The 23,705-nt window shown below is 42.1% G+C and overlaps 3 protein-coding genes across 3 annotated transcripts in view; all 3 read left to right on the forward strand.

Moving 5' to 3' along the window:
* Positions 1-23,705, forward strand: part of LOC134455444 (E3 ubiquitin/ISG15 ligase TRIM25-like) — a 30,054-nt gene that overhangs the window by 5,766 nt on the left and 583 nt on the right. The window contains exon 3 of the mRNA XM_063206500.1: positions 22,832-23,065. Coding sequence (XP_063062570.1) covers positions 22,832-23,065 — 234 coding nt within the window. The remainder of the gene's footprint in view (positions 1-22,831; positions 23,066-23,705) is intronic.
* Positions 2,871-6,509, forward strand: LOC134455441 (tripartite motif-containing protein 16-like). The gene is made up of 6 exons (XM_063206496.1): positions 2,871-3,516; positions 3,933-4,028; positions 4,149-4,382; positions 4,812-4,971; positions 5,060-5,119; positions 5,962-6,509. The coding sequence occupies exons 1-6, from the start codon at positions 2,926-2,928 to the stop codon at positions 6,489-6,491; spliced, it is 1,671 nt and encodes a 556-aa protein (XP_063062566.1). The 5' UTR covers positions 2,871-2,925; the 3' UTR covers positions 6,492-6,509.
* Positions 19,307-22,549, forward strand: LOC134455445 (E3 ubiquitin/ISG15 ligase TRIM25-like). Its single transcript, XM_063206501.1, has 2 exons — positions 19,307-19,917; positions 22,445-22,549. The coding sequence occupies exons 1-2, from the start codon at positions 19,327-19,329 to the stop codon at positions 22,547-22,549; spliced, it is 696 nt and encodes a 231-aa protein (XP_063062571.1). The 5' UTR covers positions 19,307-19,326.

Genomic DNA, 23,705 nt, shown 5'->3' on the forward strand with positions numbered 1-23,705 from the left:
GATTTAACCATACAGGACATAGACAAGTATTTATGCTCCACCACCAACTGGTTTGTTCACTTTGCCACATCCCGCACTACATTCTAGTCCACACACATGACAATTATTAACTTCCTCATATATCGTCACCTGGAATACAAACTCATTTCCTGTTCTGTTTGTCTTCTGAATGGCTCTACACGGTGGATAATCCTGCTGTTTCTTTCTCTCATCACCAGGATAGCGGTCAGATTGAATTCAATTTATTGAACTTTCAGTATACTGTTAGCCTGGAAAACCAGCGCCAACTGCTGGACGGCAAAATGTTTTGCCATCCAATCCATTTAGGCTGGTTTATCAGGCTAGTATACTGTAATAATATTGATACTCTTGGGCATCTCCATTCTCCAGACTGCATGAAAGTCAGAGCACATCGAAGTGAAGAATTTGACTGTCCACAGTGTGTGAACAAACCTGCTCTGCAATGGACACCAAGGACGCGGTGAGACCCAGGAAAGCATTTCATCCCCCTGTAGCTGCAGAGGAGCTCTCCTCTCAACCAGGATGTGGACAAGTCTGTCTCAGAGGAAGGAGAAGCAACATGTGTGATCAAATCAGCAGACTCTGTATGGCAGACTCAGACCAGCCTCTCCCCACTGAAGTGTTGCAGATCTCTGCCAAAAGGATGGCAAGGGAAGATTTCCTACACTGTGAGTGCAGGTGTAGATACATGCACACATGCACTCAAGCGCACGCCTGCACGTGCGGACACAAAAACACACACACACACACACACACACACACACACACACACACACACACACACACACACACACACACACACACACACACACAGAGAGAGAGAGAGAGAGAGAGAGAGAGAGAGAGAGAGAGAGAGAGAGAGAGAGAGAGAGAGAGAGAGAGAGAGAGAGAGAAACTGGCCTGCTGTACCACACCAGTAAAAATGCAAAAATTGAATTTAAAAATATTAAGTTGGTTATGCATCATATGTGTGAAGAAATGTAAAATGTTTGCTATGAAAATGTATTCATCTACATGTACAGTATATCTATTTGTGAAAATAATCATCTCCTTTATAGATTCCTATCATTTTACCGTAGACCCCAACACATAATGCGCTATAGATATGGGCTTCATAGTAAAATGTTTGCTATAAATTTACCCCAACACAGCCAACAGATGTCTATTGTATGTCAGAGAGTAACAGGGAGGTGGCAAATCATGAGGTGGGCCAGCCGTGTCCCGATCACCCAGAGAGGTTCCAGAGGCACCACCAAGTGCTCTGCAGAGAAGAGACACCTGCAGTCTGCTACTGGGAAGTCCAGTGGACATCATTCATATACATAGCAGTGGCCTACAAAGACATCAGCAGGACAGGATGGGGAATGGACGCCTGGCTTGGACACAATCACCAGTCTTGGAGTCTGAGCTGTTCTCCTGCAAAGTTCACCTTCCTGCACGGCAATGAAGAGACTGACATTGTTCTGGAACTGAGCACCTCCAGATTAGGAGTGTATGTGAATCACAAAGCAGGAGCTCTGTCCTTCTTCAATGTCTCCAATGATGAACTGGCCCTGCTGCACAAAGTTCAGACCACTTTCACTCAGGCCCCTTTATCCAGGGTCTTCATACACGCTCTAAAATAAAGTTAAGCTAATAGAGGAAATCTTTGATTTAAGATACAATGTTAATTAATGTCTCACTGCCTTTTATTTAATTCATTTTAAATTTAGTTGATTAAATCTATTTATTTCTGCCGTCAGGAAAGATGAAATAAAAAAAACAAATCTCTTAATAATATATGATGTATGCTAGAGATGTCTTGTTGTCAGATCACATATCAGATCCATAATAAAAACATACAGGCTGCATACAGTATAGTATGATGGAGTTACTATAGGGGTTTGGGTGGTGTGCTGATCCTCAAGCAGAGAGCACACGTTTGCTACCTTGGAAGCTCAGATTCAAACCCGGAATGGGTGAATATCCTCCTCTTCACTAGCCTACTATATTTTTACAATGTGCAGTGCACGCACGCACGTACACACGAATGCACACAGACATACACACAAACACACACACATACACACACCTTCACACACACACACACACACACACACACACACACACACACACACACACACACACACACACACACACACACACACCAAAAGCAAGAAAATATGTACAGTATATTGCTCTCATCAATTAGGCCCTCAGACATGCAAAGACTCTTCCTCCTCAGTAGATCACAATAACGGTATAGCAATAATTAGGGATGAAATATGAATAAGTTGGAGACGATAGGCCGAACAAAATATCCAACTTATTCACATTTCATCTGTAATTTAGAATAGCGTTGTACATCAATTACTCATACTGTACTTCTGTGACTGAGGCAAACAAAGTTTGGGCATTGAGAGGTTTATTGCAAGCTCACTCCTGCCCTCTGCTGTTCAGATGTAAAATAACTGTCTCCAGAGGTGAAGTCGAGTCAAAGTCAAGTCAAATCTCAAATCTAGTCCCAAATGAGGACAAAATGGTCCAATCCAGTTAAGAAAAAATATGTTGCCCCTCAAAAAACAGAAACAGCTCTCATGAAGCATTTCATTACAAATCTACATTACACATTCCATAGTGCAAGATGACAAATTCATTTTGCAAACTAAGTAACCAAGCAATGTTATAAATGCCTGAATCGGTAGGGACATATTACAACAGCTCTAAGTTCTCTTCTGTCCTCTCTGTGTGTTGCTATGTTACTGGCTCCAGAGGCCACTCCCCCTGCTTAGGGCACGGTATTACACAGAAACGAAACTCAGCTCTGCTTCCTGCTCTGCCTGCTTTGCTGCTCTGTGGGAGAGACAGAACGTAACCCAGAGAGGGAAAAAGAGTGCAAGACGAGAGAAAGATAACAGTGCAAACATGGCAGAGGCCAATGTGTTTTTAGCTCAGGATCAGTTCACTTGTGCAATCTGTTTGGATCTACTAAAGGATCCTGTTGGAATTCCCTGTGGACACAGTTTCTGTATGGATTGTATCTCAGGCTGCTGGGATCAAGAGGATCCAAAGGGAGTCTACAGCTGCCCACAGTGCAGACAGACTTTTACTCCAAGGCCAGTTCTGGGCAGAAACACAATGCTGGCTGAAGTGGTGGAGAAGCTGAAGCTTCTGGGACTCCAGTCTGCTCCTGCTGCCCACTGCTATGCTGGACCTGGAGATGTGGAGTGTGACGTCTGCTCTGGGAGAAAGCGGAAGGCTGTCAAGTCCTGTCTGATGTGTCTGTCCTCTTACTGCGAAACTCACTTCAGAGTTCACAACGATCTAAACCCAGGGAAGAAGCACAAAGTGATTGACGCTGCTGGTAAACTAGAGGATCTTATCTGCTCTCAGCATGATAAACTGCTGGAGGTCTTCTGTCGCACTGATCAGACATGCATATGTGTGCTGTGCGTCATGGATGAACACAAAGGCCATGAGACAGTTTCAATTGCAGCAGAGCGGACAGAGAAACAGGTGAGGAGTAATGTATCCTCTCAATAGCAGCAATGGCATACTTCAATCAAGTTACGTTTCAGTTAAAACACTCCTGAACAAAAATAGTCAATATATGCCAAGCAAACATTCAGTATTTATGTACATACAGACATGCAGCCATACTTTTTCACTCTGTCATTAAATTACATGATGTCATACATTAAGGTAAATAATACTGTATGTATATTGCTTTTCACTCAGTTAAATGACATGGCTCTATCTACTACAAGTAGGTCTTATGAGCAGATGCCTGAGAAATGTATACCACAGAAAGGCCCAACGATTATGCTTGTGTGTAGGGACCAATAAACCAGTGCTATGTTTAAAGGATATATTATAATATATTGTGATTATATTTCAAGTTCACACATTTAGTTTCATTTTTTTACTTCCAGAAAGAGCTGGGAGGAACACAGAGAAAATTCCATGACATCATCAAAGAAAAAGAGACTCACCTGCAACACCTCAGAAAGGCTGTAAAAACTCTTCAGGTAAGTTAATCTTTGCACAAGACAACATAATGCCCCGCAATATGCAGAGAATGCTTTCCTGCCCATCGCAGACGTTTGTTACAGATGTTCTTGATGCGGTGATGTCTTGTGTTCCAACAGAGTTCTGCTGATGCAGCAGTGGAGAACAGTGAGAGGGTCTTCACTGAGATGATCCGCTCCATTGAGAAAAGACGCTCTGAGGTGACGAAGCTGATCAGAGATCAGGAGAGGGCTGATGTGAGTCGAGCTGAAGAACTCATGGAGACACTGGAGCAGGAGATCGCTGAGCTGAAGAGGAGAGTTGCTGAGATGGAGCAGTTCTCACAGAGTGAAAATAACATCAGTTTTCTCAAGGTATGGTAGCATAAACACTACATTGATATAACCATAACACAAAGTTAATGGGAAATACATTGATTTCATATTAATGACCTGTTTTAAAGAATAGGAGAGGGAAAAACATTTCCAGTTTGTAATATTTTAATCTATACATAAAAATCATGTGAAAGAACTGTGATGACTGTATTCCCTGGTGCAAATGTAATAGTTTACGTAAGGTGCAACCTTTTGCCTTTTGCAGGACATGTAGAATGTGCTCTTGCTAATGGAGCCCAGTGTTAGTTCTGGTGGCCACAGAGTGTAGCAAAGCTGTCAGCTTCCTCTGGGAGCTCAGCTGATCTAGTTGGTCTCCTTACTCAGCTGGGTGTATATTACTAAGCAGCGTAAAGTAATCAGTGTGTGATTATTTATTAACATTTTAAATCCATTGTTTGCATCTCATAGAGTTTCCAGTCTCTGTGTGCCTCCACTACATCTGACAAGTCATCTACATGCTCAGTGCATACAGATGAGCTTTTTGAGAGAGTGAGTGACAGCCTCACTGTGCTCAAAGACAAACTGCAGGATGTGCTCCACCAGGGACTACAGGACATGACTAAAACTGGTATGTCTCACAGTCACAGATATAATGTTGCACTGCCCATCATGGCCAGGTCAAGAATGCTCAGCACTATTGTGCTTCTTTCCAACAGGTGAACAAATCAGCATTTTCAGACCTTCAGAGCCTGTGACCAGAGAGGATTTCCTGAAATGTAAGTAAAGCAGTCAAGCAATTTAATTAGACTAACACCCAGAACACACACACGCACACGCACACGCACACGCACGCACACACAGACACAGACACAGACACACACACACACACACACACACACACACACACACACACACACACACACACACACACACACACACACACACACACACACACACACACCTACTGAAATACACACTGCAGGATACACAACAGGATACAAGGATGATTAATTGTCACATACTGCACATAAAGATTTTCTGAAGTGTACCATGCAGGTCAGCTTATATTGTCCTGAGGGGACTAAAGGTAAAGCAAAAGAAATGAAAAATGCACTTAACCCATTAGCGCAGCACTATGGCTCTCTGTAATGTCAGCAATGTTGTTATGATGTAGTTAAGCATTTTGAGCAAGTGAATAGGGCGACCCCTGCTGCAGTAAGAGGCTACTGATGGGGGGGGGGGTGTCATTGGAAATGAGAGATGGTTCAGATGTGTGTGCAGGTACTGAAGGTGTGTGTGTGTGTGTCTGTGTGTGTGTGTGTGTGTGTGTGTGTGTGTGTGTGTGTGTGTGTGTGTGTGTGTGTGTGTGTGTGTGTGTTTGTCTGTCTGTGTGTCCGTGTGCGTCTGTCTGTGTGTCTGTGTGCGTGTGTGTGATGATACACATGCAATTTGGGGTCTACTGTAGGCTATATGTTTGGGTTGTGTGAAAGGGGTTCATGTAAGGTGACATGTAAACTGTAATTTAATCATCACAGTTCATTGTTTCACAATACTACTGGAATACATGTTTGGTAAATTGTTAACAAATGTATTATTATGATTTTAAACCCAACTACAGATTCCCATCAGCTGACATTGGACCCCAACACGGCTCATAATGACCTGAGGCTGTCTGAGGGAAACAGAGTTGCAGAAAGGGTTAAAAAGAGTCAGTCATATCCTGATCATCCAGACAGATTTAGTGATGTGTTACAGGTGATGTGTTCAGAGGCTACATCTGCCAGGTGCTACTGGGAGGTTGAGTGGTCTGGACATGATGTGCATATTGCTGTTTCATACAAGGGGCTGAAGAGGAAACGAAGTAATAATGATGTTTATCTTCACTGCAATACAAACTCCTGGTCATTGCGTCACTATTCATCTCAGTTCACATTCTTCCATAATAGTAAACGGACTGATCTCCCTCATGCTCAGATCTCCTCTAGAGTAGGAGTGTATGTGGATCACAGGGCAGGAACTCTGAGCTTCTACAGTGTCTCTGCTAACACTATGACTCTGCTGCACAAAGTAGAGACCACATTCACTGAGCCACTATATCCTGCCTTTTGGCTCCGCAATGTTGGCTACAAAATCAAATTGTGCAAGTGATAACAACACAGCACAAAAACTCATTCATGTTCACATGCCTAAAAATAAATGTATAATTTGTTAACCATTTCAGAATTTCCATCCTTTGGATAACATGATAACATGACCATGCTTTGTTCTGTTAGGGCTGATAGTGAAAAAAATGTGTTTATGTGTTTGCTTGTAAAATGGGTGTAGAGTATTACATTGTCTGCCAGGCCCTCCAGTGTCAATAGCGAGGTTATCACCCAGTGCTGTCATGCTCTCAGTATACTGGTGTCAGCTGCTGTCATTGGGTCGTCCCTGACCAATGAAGAGTGGAGATTGTCCACATTCCAGGACCCTGACCAATTAAGGTGAAGATGCAGGGTAAAGGCGGACAGAAGTCCTGGAGTGAGGAGTAAACACACATATGTTTTATTATGATTTCCATTCCATGGCAGGATTATGTTTCGAACATTGAGAATCTGATGAAGATAATGATCTAAATGTAGTCGTCCCTTACCAGGTCATATTCAGATCATCCTGGCTGTAGATGTAATGTGGGGTCTTCCTGGTTACTAATGTGGTGCATACTTTACTGTTCATCTTCAGGTGGTGGCTAATGGATGTTTATATAACACTGTCTGTAAACATGAATATATGGTACATTCTTCATCTTCCAAGTGTTTTTTTTTGTTCTTGAACAACAATGAGTATATACCTAAACACTTTGATTGGATTTATATGAAATGATTAATGTAATAATAATGCAATAATAAAGTATATAATTGAATGATCTTGGCTGTCCCACCTCCATCATTCACTTAAAGAAAACAAGAGCACTGCATTGCAAGATCCTGGCCGATTGCATTAGATATTGACTTTGGCATTTAAAAGCAACATAAAACCTGCTTTGACAGCCCCGACTGCTGGCCATCTCATGTAATTACACCAAGAACAGCCACGTGTCATAAAGTAAATATTCCCTTTACAATCCTGGAAGAAAAAAACTACTTTCCCCTCCACAGTTCTGTATGTCACCTTGAATGGCTGTACATGGTGGATAGTCCTGCTGTTCCTTTCTCTCGATCAGGATAACAGTCTGATTGGATTAAATTTATTGGACTCTCCATATTGATGCCCTTGGGCATCTCCATTCTCCAGACTGCATGAAAATCAGAGCAAATCGGAGTGAAGAATTTGGCTGTCCACAGTGTGTGAACAAACCTGCTCTGCAATGGACACCAAGGAGGCGGTGAGACCCAGGAAAGCATTTCATCCCCCTGTAGCTGCAGAGGAGCTCTCCTCTCAACCAGGATGTGGACAAGTCTGTCTCAGAGGAAGGAGAAGCAACATGTGAGGTCAAATCAGCAGACTCTGTATGGCAGACTCAGACCAGCCTCTCCCCACTGAAGTGTTGCAGATCTCTGCCAAAAAGATGGCAAGGGCAGATTTCCTACACTGTGAGTGCAGGTGTAGACATATGCACACATCCACTCAAGCGTGTGCCTGCACGTGCGGACACACACAAACACACACACACACACACACAAACACACACACACACACACACACACACACACACACACACACACACACACAGAACGAGAGAGAGAGAGAAACTGGCCTGCTGTACCACACCAGTAAAAATGCAAAAATTGAATTTAAAAATATTAAGTTGGTTATGCATCATATGTGGGAAGAAATGTAAAATGTTTGCTATGAAAATGTATTCATCTACATGTACAGTATATCTATATGTGAATCTATATATCTATATATTTATAGATTCCTATAACTTTACCGTAGACCCCAACACAGCCAACAGATGTCTATGTCTGTCAGAGAGTAACAGGGAGGTGGCAAATCATGACGTGGGCCAGCCGTGTCCCGATCACCCAGAGAGGTTCCAGAGGCACCACCAAGTGCTCTGCAGAGAAGAGACACCTGCAGTCTGCTACTGGGAAGTCCAGTGGACATCATTCATATACATAGCAGTGGCCTACAAAGACATCAGCAGGACAGGATGGGGAATGGACGCCTGGCTTGGTACACAATCACCAGTCTTGGAGTCTGAGCTGTTCTCCTGCAAAGTTCACCTTCCTGCACGGTAATGAAGAGACTGACATTGTTCTGGAACTGAGCACCTCCAGATTAGGAGTGTATGTGAATCACAAAGCAGGAGCTCTGTCCTTCTTCAATGTCTCCAATGATGAACTGGCCCTGCTGCACAAAATTCAGACCACTTTCACTCATACCCCTTTATCCAGGGTCTTCAAATATGCTCTACAATAAAGTTAAGCTTTAATTTAAGATGCAATGTTAATTAATGTCTCACTACCTTTTATTGAATTCATTTTAAATTTAGTTGATTAAATCTATTTATTTCTGCTGTCAGGAAAGAAGAAATGAAATAAAAACAAATCTTTTAATAATAGCCTATATGATGTATGCCAGAGATGTCTTGTGGTCAGATCTCATAATAAAAACATACAGGCTGCATACTGTACAGTATGATGGAGTTACTATAGGGGTTTGGGTGGTGTGCTGATTCTTAAGCAGAGAGCACACGTTTGCTACCTTGGAAGCTCAGATTCAAATCCGGAATGGGTGAATATCCTCCTCTTCACTAGCCTACTATATTTTTTACAATGTGCAGTGCACGCATGCACGCACGCACGCACACACACACACGCACACACACCAAAAGCAAGAAAATATGTACAGTATTTTGCTCTCATCAATTAGGCCCTCAGACATGCAAAGACTCTTCCACCTCAGTAGATCATAATAACGGTATAACAATAATTAGAGATGAAATGTGCATAAGTTGGAGATGATAGGCCGAACAAAATCTGCAACTTATTCACATTTCATCTCTAATTTAGAATAGCGTTGTACACAGGGCCAGATTAAGGTAATGTGATGCCCCTGGGCACTAAACCTCAAGTGCCCCCCCCCCTCCCAAAACAAAACACCCACTCACGTGCGCGCGCCCGTGCCTTCAGTAACCCATAGCATGTAGCCCTAAGCATAAGCAAAAGTACACATAAACAGTGTCTTTCTTCCTCGCATATTGAAATGTCTTATTCAAAATAGGCTATGCGATATGCAATAGGCCTAGGCCTACATGAGTGGCTCAATAAAAATCTTAAATGCAGCCATACTCAATTATTTCCATATTCAAGTGTATCCATTTGAACAGGATCCAGCATATTCAAATGTGTAGGTTATTCAAAATGTTTTGATTGATCCTTAGAAATGTGTAGGAATCACTGTGGGGCATCTAAAATAGGCCTACTCTGGCATGATAGGCCTACAAGTCCACAATATTGAAGTTTGTGGAGTTCACAGTTGGGAGGTTATGGTCTATGAGCTTCACAGCTGTAAACTACTTGTAATTGTGATGAAGGAGGTTGTAATTGTGACTTAAGTTGTGGTTTCTAAAAATTTAACAACAAAAAACCCAACCAGTGTTAATTGTGTTAAAACTACACACTGGTTCTCTTTTTCTCTATTTTATTTAATACCAGTGTTAATTTCGTCAGCTTTTTCAAATGTAGTCTTAGTCTTAATCACAATGACGAAAATCAATTTTAGTCTTAGTCATATTTTAGTCATTGCCTTTCCAATTTAGTCTTAGTCTTAGTCTAAATGACGAAAATCAAAAAAGGGCATTGACGAAATATTTTAGTCATAGTCATGGTTGACGAAATTAACACTGAACCCAACAACACTGCCCCTTAGAAACGTAGGCTATGACTGCATGCAACATAATGGCAAATCATAGCTAATCATGGGCTACACTAATAGCTAACTAGACACTGTAGACCTACATGAAATTACTAAATAGAGACACCATGTAGCCTACTCATACGTGGTATAGCCTACACACACTACGGTAGACACCAACCTGCTGATTAGACACTCTCACACGGCAGGAATTCATCAATTGTAGGCTAAGTTAACATGCGATTATAGCGCGGCAAGCGCATTAAGACGCATTTAAACGAAACGTCGGCGAAATCTCTGGACATTAATCATAACCTTCTACAACCTAATATTAAACAGGTGACACACAACCAAGATATATCCAAGACTTACAGTTTCTGAGCACACCAAAAACACCCAACAGCACGTCCACAAGGAGTTCCTTCCTGATCTCTTCCTCTCCATCATCCAGTGCATGAAATCGAGAAGGAGTTAGATCTTTCATTGACATGTGACACGTGTCAGTGACATGCGGAGACGTGTCAGTGACATGCGGAGAAGCCCAAGTGACATGTAGCGAAAAGAAGTAGCGTATACGTGCTACATTAAACATTCTAGGCCTATATTTGACCAAAGACGAATTGAGGAATAAAATAACTAAAATGAGTTTTCTCAGGAAACCGATGTTATGCGATTCCCTCTCGTGCGGGCGCTCGCGCAGGTGGGTCACCAAAGCTTACAATGGTAAAAACAAAGATTTTCTAACTGTATTTAGATCGTCTAGGCCTATAAAACATGGGTCCCTGAAGAAAAAGGTTGAGAATCTCTGGCATAGAGCAGGGAATGAATCTTCTTTTAGCCTACTTAAAGGTTATTTTTTTAAAATAATAAAGCAGAGGAAAATGATTGTGATTTGGGTCATCATTATAAAGTGCCTTTAGGTCATTGTAATTTCGAAAGAATCAAAGTGAAAGTACCCATTCCATCCGCCCATTTTATTTTATTTTTTATTGTTTGTTATTTATTTATTTCTTTTTAATATTAACCCAGTCTACAGAATTTCACTGATGACATAATTAACCAGGCTATATTAAAAGGTCATTTTACAACATAATGACAGGTTGGACACCGATTTTAGGGAAAAAATATAATAGTAATAAAATACTAAATAGCCAATTAAATAGGCCTATCTGTTCAAAACGTCCCCTGGAGTGGGTTAAAAAGCCCTCCTTTGTCACCAATCTGTTTGCTTCATGTCTCATCACAAGTGACAGAGTATAGTTTCTAGCCTCTAAAGACCAGTAATATTTCAACAGTGCATCCATAGTGTTAAGATCAATATATGCATTATAAAATACACACACCCCTTCAACCATACCAATGTCAGAGACTCAATAGGCTCGTTCGTTTTGCTAAGCACCGAGTATGCGCACTTTGCCAGTTTGATGCATTGTGTCGCTGCTTAGCAAAAGCAGCACTGCTTCGTCACGAACGAGCCCAGTGTTGGGAGCCCAAGTACAGCACAGACACAAGATTCAGGATTCAAAGACTGATATTTTAATTCAAACTGAAGACTACCATTAAGAACAGAAAAGGGTCGTGAACCCAAAAACAAAATAGGGACTAAACAGGTCTAATGGGCAACAATCAAAAAACAAGAAACTGGGAAACTAACTAGGCACAGGTAAGTAACTGAAACTTGGAACAGGTGACAAACGAGGGGCGGGGCTGACACATGACAGGAAAACCAGGAGGACCTTAGACTAGAACTAAAATAAAGGTAACAAAACAGAAAAGTCCAACACAGAAACACAAAGATTCCAAAACCCTAACAACCAACCACACCTTCACTCTGTAATAAATATAAATTCCATCCAATTCACATAAAATAGTTCATAGAAGAACACATTAATGTCTGCTCGGATCAATCAATAAATCAATAAATAGATAAATAAATAAATAAATAAATAGAGAAATGTAATGGATAATGTTAGAATATATAACATATATTTATATAAATAGATATAAATAGTTAATAAATACTGTTAGAGAGGGAGAGAGGGAGGGGTGGCGAGGGAGAGTGAGAGACTTACTGACAGAGAGACAACCTTCATTCCATACAAATCTCGCATATAAATTCTCCTCCCACCTCATTGGAACATTCAGTATGAGCCCATTTCTGGCACCCCTCACATCTGATCCAATCCCCTCCACTAATCGAAAATAGCTCCGAACAGTAAAGGCATTCAGCGTCCTCATCCTGGTGGTTGCTTGGCTTCTTAGCGTTTTTACCTTTACTCCCAAACTTTTTTGGGATTACTTTGTTTTGTCGTGCGGCAGCCTTCTTCTCCAAAGCTCTCTTGTGTGGGGAAGAGGTCAGGACTGCCGACGCTTCACTGGCCCTCTTCCTAGGCCTCTTCATCTTTATCTGTGGCCTCGGGGATAGCTCCTCAATAGTGAAGAGACCCTCCCCTTTAAAAACAAATAAGTATTATTGAATACACATACAAACACAAGCACAGTAATTCTGACGCTAAAAGAGAATATAATAATAATAATCTTACCATGGAATGGCGTTAGCTGTGTTATAGAAGGTTTGGGGCGTGCGCTGAGGCAGACAGAGGACCCACTGGAACCTGTCAAGAACACACACACATTTCACAAGTTGGTGATGATGATGATGATGATACGGTCCAGTTTAGTGAATATAGTAAACAGTTTCCTTACCCGCCTCCTGGCCTGGCATCTGATGGGGAGCAGCAGGTTTGGGGCGTGCGCTGAGGCAGACAGAGGACCCACTGGAACCTGTCAAGGACACACACACATTTCACAAGTTGGTGATGATGATGATGATGATGATGATGATACGGTCCAGTTTAGTGAATATAGTAAACAGTTTCCTTACCCGCCTCCTGGCCTGGCATCTGATGGGTAGCAGCAGGTTCGGGGCGTGCGCTGAGGCAGACAGAGGACCCACTGGAACCTGTCAAGAACACACACACATTTCACAAGTTGGTGATGATGATGATGATGATGATGATACGGTCCAGTTTAGTGAATATAGTAAACAGTTTCCTTACCCGCCTCCTGGCCTGGCATCTGATGGGGAGCAGCAGGTTTGGGGCGTGCGCTGAGGCAGACAGAGGACCCACTGGAACCTGTCAAGAACACACACACATTTCACAAGTTAGTGATGATGATGATGATGATAAGGTCCAGTAGTGAATAAAATAGTAAACAGTTTCCTTACCCGCCTCCTGGCCTGGCATCTGATGGGGAGCAGCAGGTTTGGGGCGTGCGCTGAGGCAGACAGAGGACCCACTGGAACCTGTCAAGAACACACACACATTTCACAAGTTGGTGATGATGATGATGATGATGATGATGATGATAAGGTCCAGTAGTGAATAAAATAGTAAACAGTTTCCTTACCCGCCTCCTGGCCTGGCATCTGATGGGGAGCAGCAGGTTTGGGGCGTGCGCTGAGGCAGACAGAGGACCCACTGGAACCTGTCAAGAACACACACACATTTCACAAGTTGGTGATGATGATGATGATGATACGGTCCAGTTTAGTGAATATAGTAAACAGTTTCCTTACCCGCCTCCTGGCCTGGCATCTGATGGGGAGCAGCAGGTTTGGGGCGTGCGCTGAGGCAGACAGAGGACCCACTGGAACCTGTCAAGAACACACACACATTTCACAAGTTGGTGATGATGATGATGATGATACGGTCCAGTTTAGTGAATATAGTAAACAGTTTCCTTACCCGCCTCCTGGCCTGGCATCTGATGGGGAGCAGCAGGTTTGGGGCGTGCGCTGAGGCAGACAGAGGACCCACTGGAACCTGTCAAGAACACACACACATTTCACAAGTTGGTGATGATGATGATGATGATACGGTCCAGTTTAGTGAATATAGTAAACAGTTTCCTTACCCGCCTCCTGGCCTGGCATCTGATGGGGAGCAGCAGGTTTGGGGCGTGCGCTGAGGCAGACAGAGGACCCACTGGAACCTGTCAAGGACACACACACATTTCACAAGTTGGTGATGATGATGATGATGATACGGTCCAGTTTAGTGAATATAGTAAACAGTTTCCTTACCCGCCTCCTGGCCTGGCATCTGATGGGGAGCAGCAGGTTTGGGGCGTGCGCTGAGGCAGACAGAGGACCCACTGGAACCTGTCAAGAACACACACACATTTCACACAGACACACACTACAGTATTGAAGTGTCAATGGCACAAATGTAAAGAACAAAAATGGCAAAGGCAAAAAAAACTGTACCTTCAGCATCAAAGCTCAATCTTCCCGTGGCTGCAATATGCAGGGGCAGGTGGCTCTGAGCTTCGATGGCATGAACATATTTTTCATTTATTTTCTCATTATGAAGGTGGAACAGAAGACGAAGGGAGAACATGTAATTGTCCTCCTTCATTTGACAGAGGAAATACCGACTGGAAGCCAGCTCTCTGTTCAGCTGCTCAGCGACAGATGAATTCAGGTGCACTGCCAGGTCGGGGGCAATTTTAAGGCTCCTCAGGAGCTCTTCTGGGTGCCTCTGACTTTTTTTGGATGAAATCTGTCATACAGTGAGTACCTGGCATTGGTCCCCGTCACTGGATGTACCCTTGAAAAGCGGTCACTGGTGGAGGAATCTGAATGGCAGGCAACAGGTGTAAAGCCGATATTCGTCATCCATGGTACGTCAATATGGAGACGCTTTTCTTTGGCTGCTGTGATGAACTCGGGTGTACTTTCACAAAGACGGCCATCATTTGGATGATGTGTCTCCATTGTCTGCAGGAAACGCCCAACGGCAATGTGGTTCTATAAAGATAAAAGCATGATTATTACTTTTGAGAGAATTTTTAATTTGAATTTTGAATCACAATATGTTAACATGACCACATGGCTTACCCCTAAAGCTGCTGTCAGCAATGAGCAGAGTGACAGGCTCAGAAATGTCTTGTTATTGAAGTTATGAAATCCAGAGGACCACTCCTGGAACCTAACTGATAGGTGGCAAACTGGGCATTCTGAGATGTACACTGATATGCCTGCGAGAATACACATACGCAGAGGAAGAGAAATGATAACTGCATACATGACCAACGTTAATAAAAACAAATACAACAGTAATATTAACAATAAATAGTACATATAGAAATACACATACCTTTAACCACAGATGATATGCCATACACAACACCATGACGGTTAACTAATGCCGGTTTTAGGGCTGGGGGACAGGGTCCAGAGCAGTAGGGACAGATGGTCTCTGTCGGCATGAAGCACTCAGGCACAACTTGCTCTACCTTGCTGATGTACGGTGGTAGCCTTGATGGAATTCTTTTGTTTGCCCACAAATACTCCGTCATTTCACGAATGCCATCAAAAGAAGAATGGACTGGCGTTTCGGGATCCTCCCCAATGTTGTCCTCTACCGTCTGCATTTCTGGACATTGAGGATCCTCATCACAGTACGAATCGCCAGGGTCTGTTTGCAGCAGCTGTGGGGTCTCCTGAAACATCCACCACATACACACAGCTCTATGTGCGCAGTGTTTCGATGTGTGGCGACATGAACAGAACCAGGTACCATGCTGGGAGTCAAAGGTTACCCGTGTACGGCCGAATGGACACCAGCTCTCCTGTTGCCCTGTGTAGACGGAAAAGTGCTTCAGTCTCTCCTGCTGTCGCTGTCTTTTCCAAACGATGGGGAAGACACAGTCCACTTCTTCCCATTGTGCCTTTGAGTGCAGCTCCTCACACTCCCTCTGCCGCAAGGTGGAGAACAGACCCTGCCCCACCATCTCATCCAACGAAGCCATAAGTAGGGTTGGAGGCGCACTGTAGATGGCAGTACCATTGGTCCTTGGTCCTGCGGACGTGTTGGCATTCCTGACCTGGACTTCCAGACTCAGCTGCGATCTTCATATAATCCCGGCAGACTGCTGACTCACAGGCCAATTTCGGTGTCACAACAGACTTCATGATGTGTATTGGAATACATGGTCCGCTGGCATCTTTAGGTGTTACAAAGATGGCATTTTTTTTGTCCACGCAGATCACTGGAGGATGGTCATGGCCATGTTGTGTGCGTTCATGACGCTTCAGATTTGATGCGGAGGACAATGAAACAGGACAGTGAGGACATTCCACTGTGCCGGCTGTCTGACACACAACAGCAGGCTGTTCCCCAGTCGGTTTGTCTGTGAAAGGAAAGAGCAAAGAAAAAGCAAACTTGAAAAATGCACAGACACAAATCAATTATTAGCAATATGGGATCCATTTAATATTGTTTGAAGTTTAGCTTACCAAATCTGTGTTTCTCAGACACTGTAAAATCTACAAAATAAAAAGACCACAGCAACATCCAGACTGGGATTAAAACATTGGTTCAACAATGCTGTTTAAGTAGAACAAATGTAAGTGTACACTAACCATGAGTAGTGAGGTGTGCCTTGAAATTTACTGCTCTGGTGATAACTTTGTGGCATTTGGGGCAGTGCCAATGGCTCCTTTTCTGGTCCAAGGCAACATTTCCACAAAAGCAAGGGATGGTGAAATGGCCTGAAAAAAAGAATTCATGAAACATCCAACAGTGAAATGTCAGGTGTTTTAGTTTCACTCACTCCTGTAGGACACACTACACTAAAACTTAGGACAGAATGCAGTATGTTGTAGTGTATGTTTATGTGATTCAGATGCATTTGCATACTCACTACTTCCATTGCAATCATAATGTATTGCATGGTCTAGGTGCCTATGTCTTAAATGTTCGACGCCGCTAACGGGACTCTTGCAGTACTTGCAGTTCTCATCAGCAACCTTGATGAGCTCCTCTTCAGAGAAGAACTCATAGGGTATAGCTGCAAAACAAAAATATATATGAAGAGTTCAGATGCAAAACCCCCTAACTCCGTTTCTGAAGACCTGCACTTCTATATTTTTAGAGAACACAGTTGTTGGTTTGGTTTACATTCATGTACTTGATAATATATATAAATAGTTATATTACATAAATAAAATAAAAAAATATGCAATTTTGATTATTTTCTGAAAAGGCACTTAGGGGGTTTTGCATCTGAACCCTTCATATATGAATCCTCATGTAATGTTAGAAAATTCTGTCATTTTTTTTCTGCTACTGTACCACCATGAATTTATCAGTTACACAGCATGAAGGGTGAAGAATTTGGTGCTACTATTTAATTCTACCTACTCAATACATGAGGGTTATAACGCTGCATGAGGGTTAAGAAAGATGTTGTGTCATATGCAACATACAGGCATACATGTTGACTAATTGGTGACATGCGAAATACTTTACCAGACATGACCAGGCTACCATGCACTTGGACATGCACATGCACATGCACATGCACAAAGGATAGTCACTGTGAGGGAAAGAGTCAAACATCAAAGACAACTGTCATAAATGCAATCATTAAAATGTAAACGTATGTGTAGTTTAATTTCTCATGGCCCTTATTTTTCCCCTCAAAGGTAACATTTGTCATATCAGACCACAGGCCTTAAGCGAAAAATAGTGAGTTGGGATGTAGTTTCACATTCTCCTAAAGGTGGCAATCTCAGACCACAAATGGATTATCAGGCAAATCTTGCAATGAGGATTTTTGTGTGAGCGACAAACATGCTCATCCAGGACCAACTTGCGACGTCGTTTCAGGAACAATAACCAGACGAAATCGCGGTCATTACCAGTCTATCTCATCCTATTCTATGCGATAACATGTGATTTATTTAATGGTATCAAATGGTAGGCCTATAGGCTATGTATATTTAAAACTTTCCATTGAATATGTGAGTCGTGTAGACCAATAGCCTAGCTACCACATAGTCCATCCATGTAGAGGAAATAAGAGTAGAGAGAGGAAATAAGAGTAGAGAGCCTAGCCTACAAATACCACCCAGCTAGCCTGGAACAAATGCAAACAGTAACACCAGAGTTATTTTTAATACGAGGTCCGTATTATTCCGGTACGTATTATTCCGTAGCATATTAGTTCTATGTGACATGCCACTTCTGTCACTGCATGTCACTGACATGCCACTTCCGCATGTCACTGACATGTCACATGACATGCCACATGTCAATAAAAGATCTAACTCATACTGATGAAATCCTCAGCCTCGCACTCCAATTATCTACACGAGTCTAGTCACAAGGCTAAACACCTGGGGTCTCTTGTTAAACTTTTCTCTTCACAAAACCACTCAACTGATGTCTGTCCATTTTTCTTTTGTACAACGCAGGCTTTTTAAAAACATGATAGGCCTACATTTCACGACAGGTGAACCGGCTCAACTGACGGGTTGAGGGATGGGGGTTGATTGTCACAGGACACTATTGCTCAGAATGATGATATCGTTGCCCTTATGACATTATGTTTTAATAGTGAATTTTATATGAATACGGTATATAACAGTGTCAAGTTTAACAATTTTAAGTGTAGAAACATTAATGAAAAAAAAAAGTTTCTTCTCCTGTGATGCCCCCAACCGGCTGGGAATGCTTGATGCCCCTGGGCACTGTGCCGTGTATGGTTAATCCGGCCATGGTTGTACATCAATTAGTCATACTGTACTTCTGTGACTGAGGCAAACAAAGTTTGGGCATTGAGAGGTTTATTGCAAGCTCACTCCTGCCCTCTGCTGTTCAGATGTAAAATAACTGTCTCCAGAGGTGAAGCTGAGTCAAATTCAAGTCAAATCTCAAATCTAGTCCCAAATGAGGACAAAATGGTCCAATCCAGTTAAGAAAAAATATGTTGCCCATTCAAACAACGGAAACAGCTCTCATGAAGCATTTCATTACAAATCTACACTATACATTCCCTAGTGCAAGATGACAAATTCATTTTGCAAACTAAGTAACCAAGCAATGTTATAAATGACTGAATTGGTAGGGACAGATTACAACAGTTCAAAGTTCTCTTATGTCCTCTGTGTGTTGTCCTGTTCTTGGCTCCAGAGGCCACTCCCCCTGCTTAGGGCACGGCACTTTTACCCAGAAATGAAACTCAGCTCTGCTTCCTGCTCTTCCTGCTTTGCTGCTCTGTGGGAGAGACAGAACGTAAACAGAGAGGGAAAAAGAGTGCAAGACGAGAGAAAGATGCAAACAGTGCAAACATGGCAGAGGCCAATGTGTTTTTAGCTCAGGATCAGTTCACTTGTGCAATCTGTTTGGATCTTTTAAAGGATCCTGTGACTATTCACTGTGGACACAGTTTCTGTATGGATTGTATCTCAGGCTGCTGGGATCAAGAGGATCCAAAGGGAGTCTACAGCTGCCCACAGTGCAGACAGACTTTTACTCCAAGGCCAGTTCTGGGCAGAAACACAATGCTGGCTGAAGTGGTGGAGAAGCTGAAGCTTCTGGGACTCCAGTCTGCTCCTGCTGCCCACTGCTATGCTGGACCTGGAGATGTGGAGTGTGACGTCTGCTCTGGGAGAAAGCGAAAGGCTGTCAAGTCCTGCCTGGTGTGTCTGTCGTCTTACTGTGAAACTCACTATACGTCTCACAATAATCTCTTCCCAGGCAAGAAACACAAAGTGATTGACGCTGCTGGTAAACTGGAGGATCTGATCTGCTCTCAGCATGATAAACTGTTGGAGGTCTTCTGTCGCACTGATCAGACATGTATATGCGTGTTGTGTGTCATGGATGAACACAAAGGGCATGACACAGTTTCAATTGCAGCAGAGCGGACAGAGAAACAGGTGAGGAGTAATGTATCCTCTCAATAGCAGAAATGGCATGCTTCAATCAAGTTAAGTTTTAGTTAAAACACACCTGAAAAAAAATATTGAATATATACCAAGCATACATTTATTTACATACAGACATCCATCATTTATCACTCTGTCAGAAAATTGCAAGATATCATACATTAAGGTAAATAATACTGTATGTATATTACTTTTCACTCAGTTAAATGACATGGCGCTATCTATTACAAGTAGGTCTTATGAGCAGATGCCTGAGAAATGGATACCACAGAAAGGATCAATGATTATGCTTGTGTGTAGGGACCAGTAAACCAGATCTACAGTTGAGGACGATATTATTAGCCCCCCTCCTGAAATTAGACATTTCTCTTGATTTCTCAGTAAGAATGACCATTATTAACAGTTTCTGTTATTCTGGAAACAAATACACTGATGGAGATAATGTTCAATGAGTTGAATTTGGATTTTTCTATTGTTACGATGAGTTTAAACAAAAAAAGGGCACAAATGAGAAGCACAGAATTATTAGCCCCCTGATCATTAAGAGTCAATATGGCGCCATTTATGAACTAAAACTGACAACAGGCTCTGATAAGTTGCTACCTAGGTTGGCACATGCCCCACTAGGGATTTTGGCCCATTTCTTCACTGCAAAGTGTTCTAGCTGGTCCAAATTGCATGGATGCTGAGCATAGACATTAACCACAGACTCTCAGTGGGATTGAGGACTGGACTATGAGCGGGTGATTCCAATATCATGGTTTTAGTGTCCTTGAAGAACCTCTGAACTAATCTAAATGTATGGTTTGGGTTACAATGTTGTTGGAAGACCCAGCAATCCATATTCAGACCCAGACTCCCTGTGTCTGAGGCTGAATAACAGACTAAACTTAATGCCCCACCACTATGTGTAACTGTGGAAACTGCTTAGCCTCATTAGACCAAAGAAGCATTGGACACCTGCCTAGATGATTGTTATTGACCTGACCTCACCTGTAGGTTTTTTCCCCCACCAAGAAAGACAGTTGTTAGGGCTTGTCATCATATTGGGCTTTGGGGCCATCATCATAGAAGAACCCCTTTACTAAAGGCAGTGCATATCAGAGTGTTATTGAGCTTTGCCTGTGAACATTTGAAAGTCAAAAATGAATTTTGAATGTCTCTGCTTTCATCTGATGATATTCAATTGCACCTGCATGGATGCATGAATTCTGCTTCTGTCAGGTGAAGAAAGGGATAGTCCTTGAATCGTTATAAGATGGTTTCCACAATTAAACATGGTGGTGGATGCATCATTCTGTGGCAGCCTCAACCACAGGAAACCTTGTTTGGGTGTACGGCACCATAAAAACGGAAAATTATGATAGAATGTGGAAAGTGACCTTGCAAAAATATGCTCATAGAGGGAGCTAAGATCTTCACTGGATCTTTCAATAAGATAATAAGCCAAAACTTGCATCCAAAATAGTTCAAATTTTCTTCAAGGATACTAAAACCATGGTCATGGAGTGGTTCAGACCTCAATCCTTTAGATAGTATTTGAAGAGTGCTGAAAATGAATGTCCATCCTCAACATCCATGCAATTTGGACCAGCTTAACTATTTGCGATGAAATAAATGGCCCAAAATCCCTGGTAGGACATGTGCCAACATAGTTAACAACTAATCAAAGTGCCTGGTGTCAATTTTTGTTCATAAATGGCACTGTATTGACTATTAATGATAAGGGGGCTAATAATTTTGTCCTTGCCATTTTTAGACTTTTTTGTTTAAACTCATTGTGAAAATGGAAAAGTCCAAATTTAACTTATTGGATACTATCTCCATGGTGTATTTATTTCCAGAATAACACACATTTATTAATAATGATCATTCTCAATGATCAATGAAGAGATATGTCTAATTTCAGGAGGGGGGCTAATAATATCATCCTCAACTGTATGTTTAAAGGATATATTATAATATATTGTGATTATATTTCAAGTTTACAATAGGGGTGGGCGGTATGGCCAAAAATGTATACCTCGGTATAATTTTAGCCACGGTATATATCACGGTGTATATCACGGTATTGTACATTGTGTATAATATGAAAAAAATAAGCGTTTTGTGGCTAAATGACCAAAAGACCACTTTTTGCATTTTATTTTTTTAAATGACTGGTCAGACGTTGTTTTATCTATGAGGGAATTCTTGTCATTCAAATAATTTGAAAACACATTTTTAAACTTTTACAGCCTTAAAAGTAAATTTACACTCCAGAATTGAAATGTTTTGGCATAACATACAATTGCAAACAATTGTAGCCTACATTACACATTTTGTATTGAGTAGTTTTTAATGAAATGCCTGTGCTGCTGTTATTTCTCTGCGAGTGTGCAGGACGCAATGTGCTATTGCGGTAGACGGTATGACACAAAATCTCTATCATTGATGAAAAAATACCGCACACAATATTATACTGCGGTTACCGCCCACCCCTAGTTTACACATTTAGTTTCCTTTTTTTTACTTCCAGAAAGAGCTGGGAAAAACACAGAGAACATTTCATGACGTCATCAAAGAAAAAGAGACTCACCTACAAGACCTCAGAAAGGCTGTAAAAACTCTTCAGGTAAGTTAACCTTTGCACAAGAAAACAGACTGCCCTGCCATATTTAGGTCCTCACAAGACACAATATGAACAATATGCTGCCCAATATGCACAATATGCTGCCCATCACAGATGTTTGTAACAAATGTTCTCGATGCGGTGCTTCAGGTAAGTTAACCTTCACACAAGACAACGGACAGCACTGCGATAATTAGTTCCTCACAAGACACAATACGGAGAAAATGTCTTGCTGCCCATCACAGATGTTTGTAACAGATGTTCTCCATGCGGTGTTGTCTTGTGTTCCAACAGTGTTCTGCTGATGCAGCAGTGGAGAACAGTGAGAGGGTCTTCACTGAGATGATCCGCTCCATTGAGAAAAGACGCTCTGAGGTGACGAAGCTGATCAGAGATCAGGAGAGGGCTGATGTGAGTCGAGCTGAAGAACTCATGGAGACACTGGAGCAGGAGATCGCTGAGCTGAAGAGGAGAGTTGCTGAGCTGGAGCAGTTCTCACAAAGTGAAAATAACGTCCGTTTTCTCAAGGTACCATGGCATCATAAACATTACATTTAATCACAACATATAGTAGATATAGGTGTGGGGATCGGCAACCACTTCCTGATACGATACGCATCCTGATACTGAGGTCACGATACGATACATCGATACATGTGCATCGCTATATTTTAGACCTACATTTTTTTTTTAAATCCATTTTTTTAGGAAATAGACATGAAGGACCAAATTATACTTTTTTCTGTAGAGCAACAGTTACACTGTAGTGAATGTAAAGACTGCCTTCACAAAAATGTAGGTCTGGCAGTTGTTGTGTAGCATTCAAAATTCAATTCATGATATTAAATGAAGTATCGATACTGACACCTCCGATACGATACGCGTATCGTGAAGAGGCCAGTGACTATATATCCCGATACCGATATTTTGAACACATCCCTAGATAGGAAGAGGTTCCATGTAATATTGAGCTATTTCAACGAATGCGTAGGACAGGGGAAATACCTTTTCAATTTCTACACATAACTAGAAATGCACTTATAGAGCGCATTGACCTCCACCCTCTGGTGGACAGAAATACTCACGGATCGCCAACATGACAACAAACGAATGTACACACAAACTAGGACAATCATATTACCTTGGCAGAGGCAAAAACTATCTGAAA

This window comes from Engraulis encrasicolus, chromosome 9 (genome assembly GCF_034702125.1).
Source record: "Engraulis encrasicolus isolate BLACKSEA-1 chromosome 9, IST_EnEncr_1.0, whole genome shotgun sequence".
NCBI classification, from domain to species: domain Eukaryota; kingdom Metazoa; phylum Chordata; class Actinopteri; order Clupeiformes; family Engraulidae; genus Engraulis; species Engraulis encrasicolus.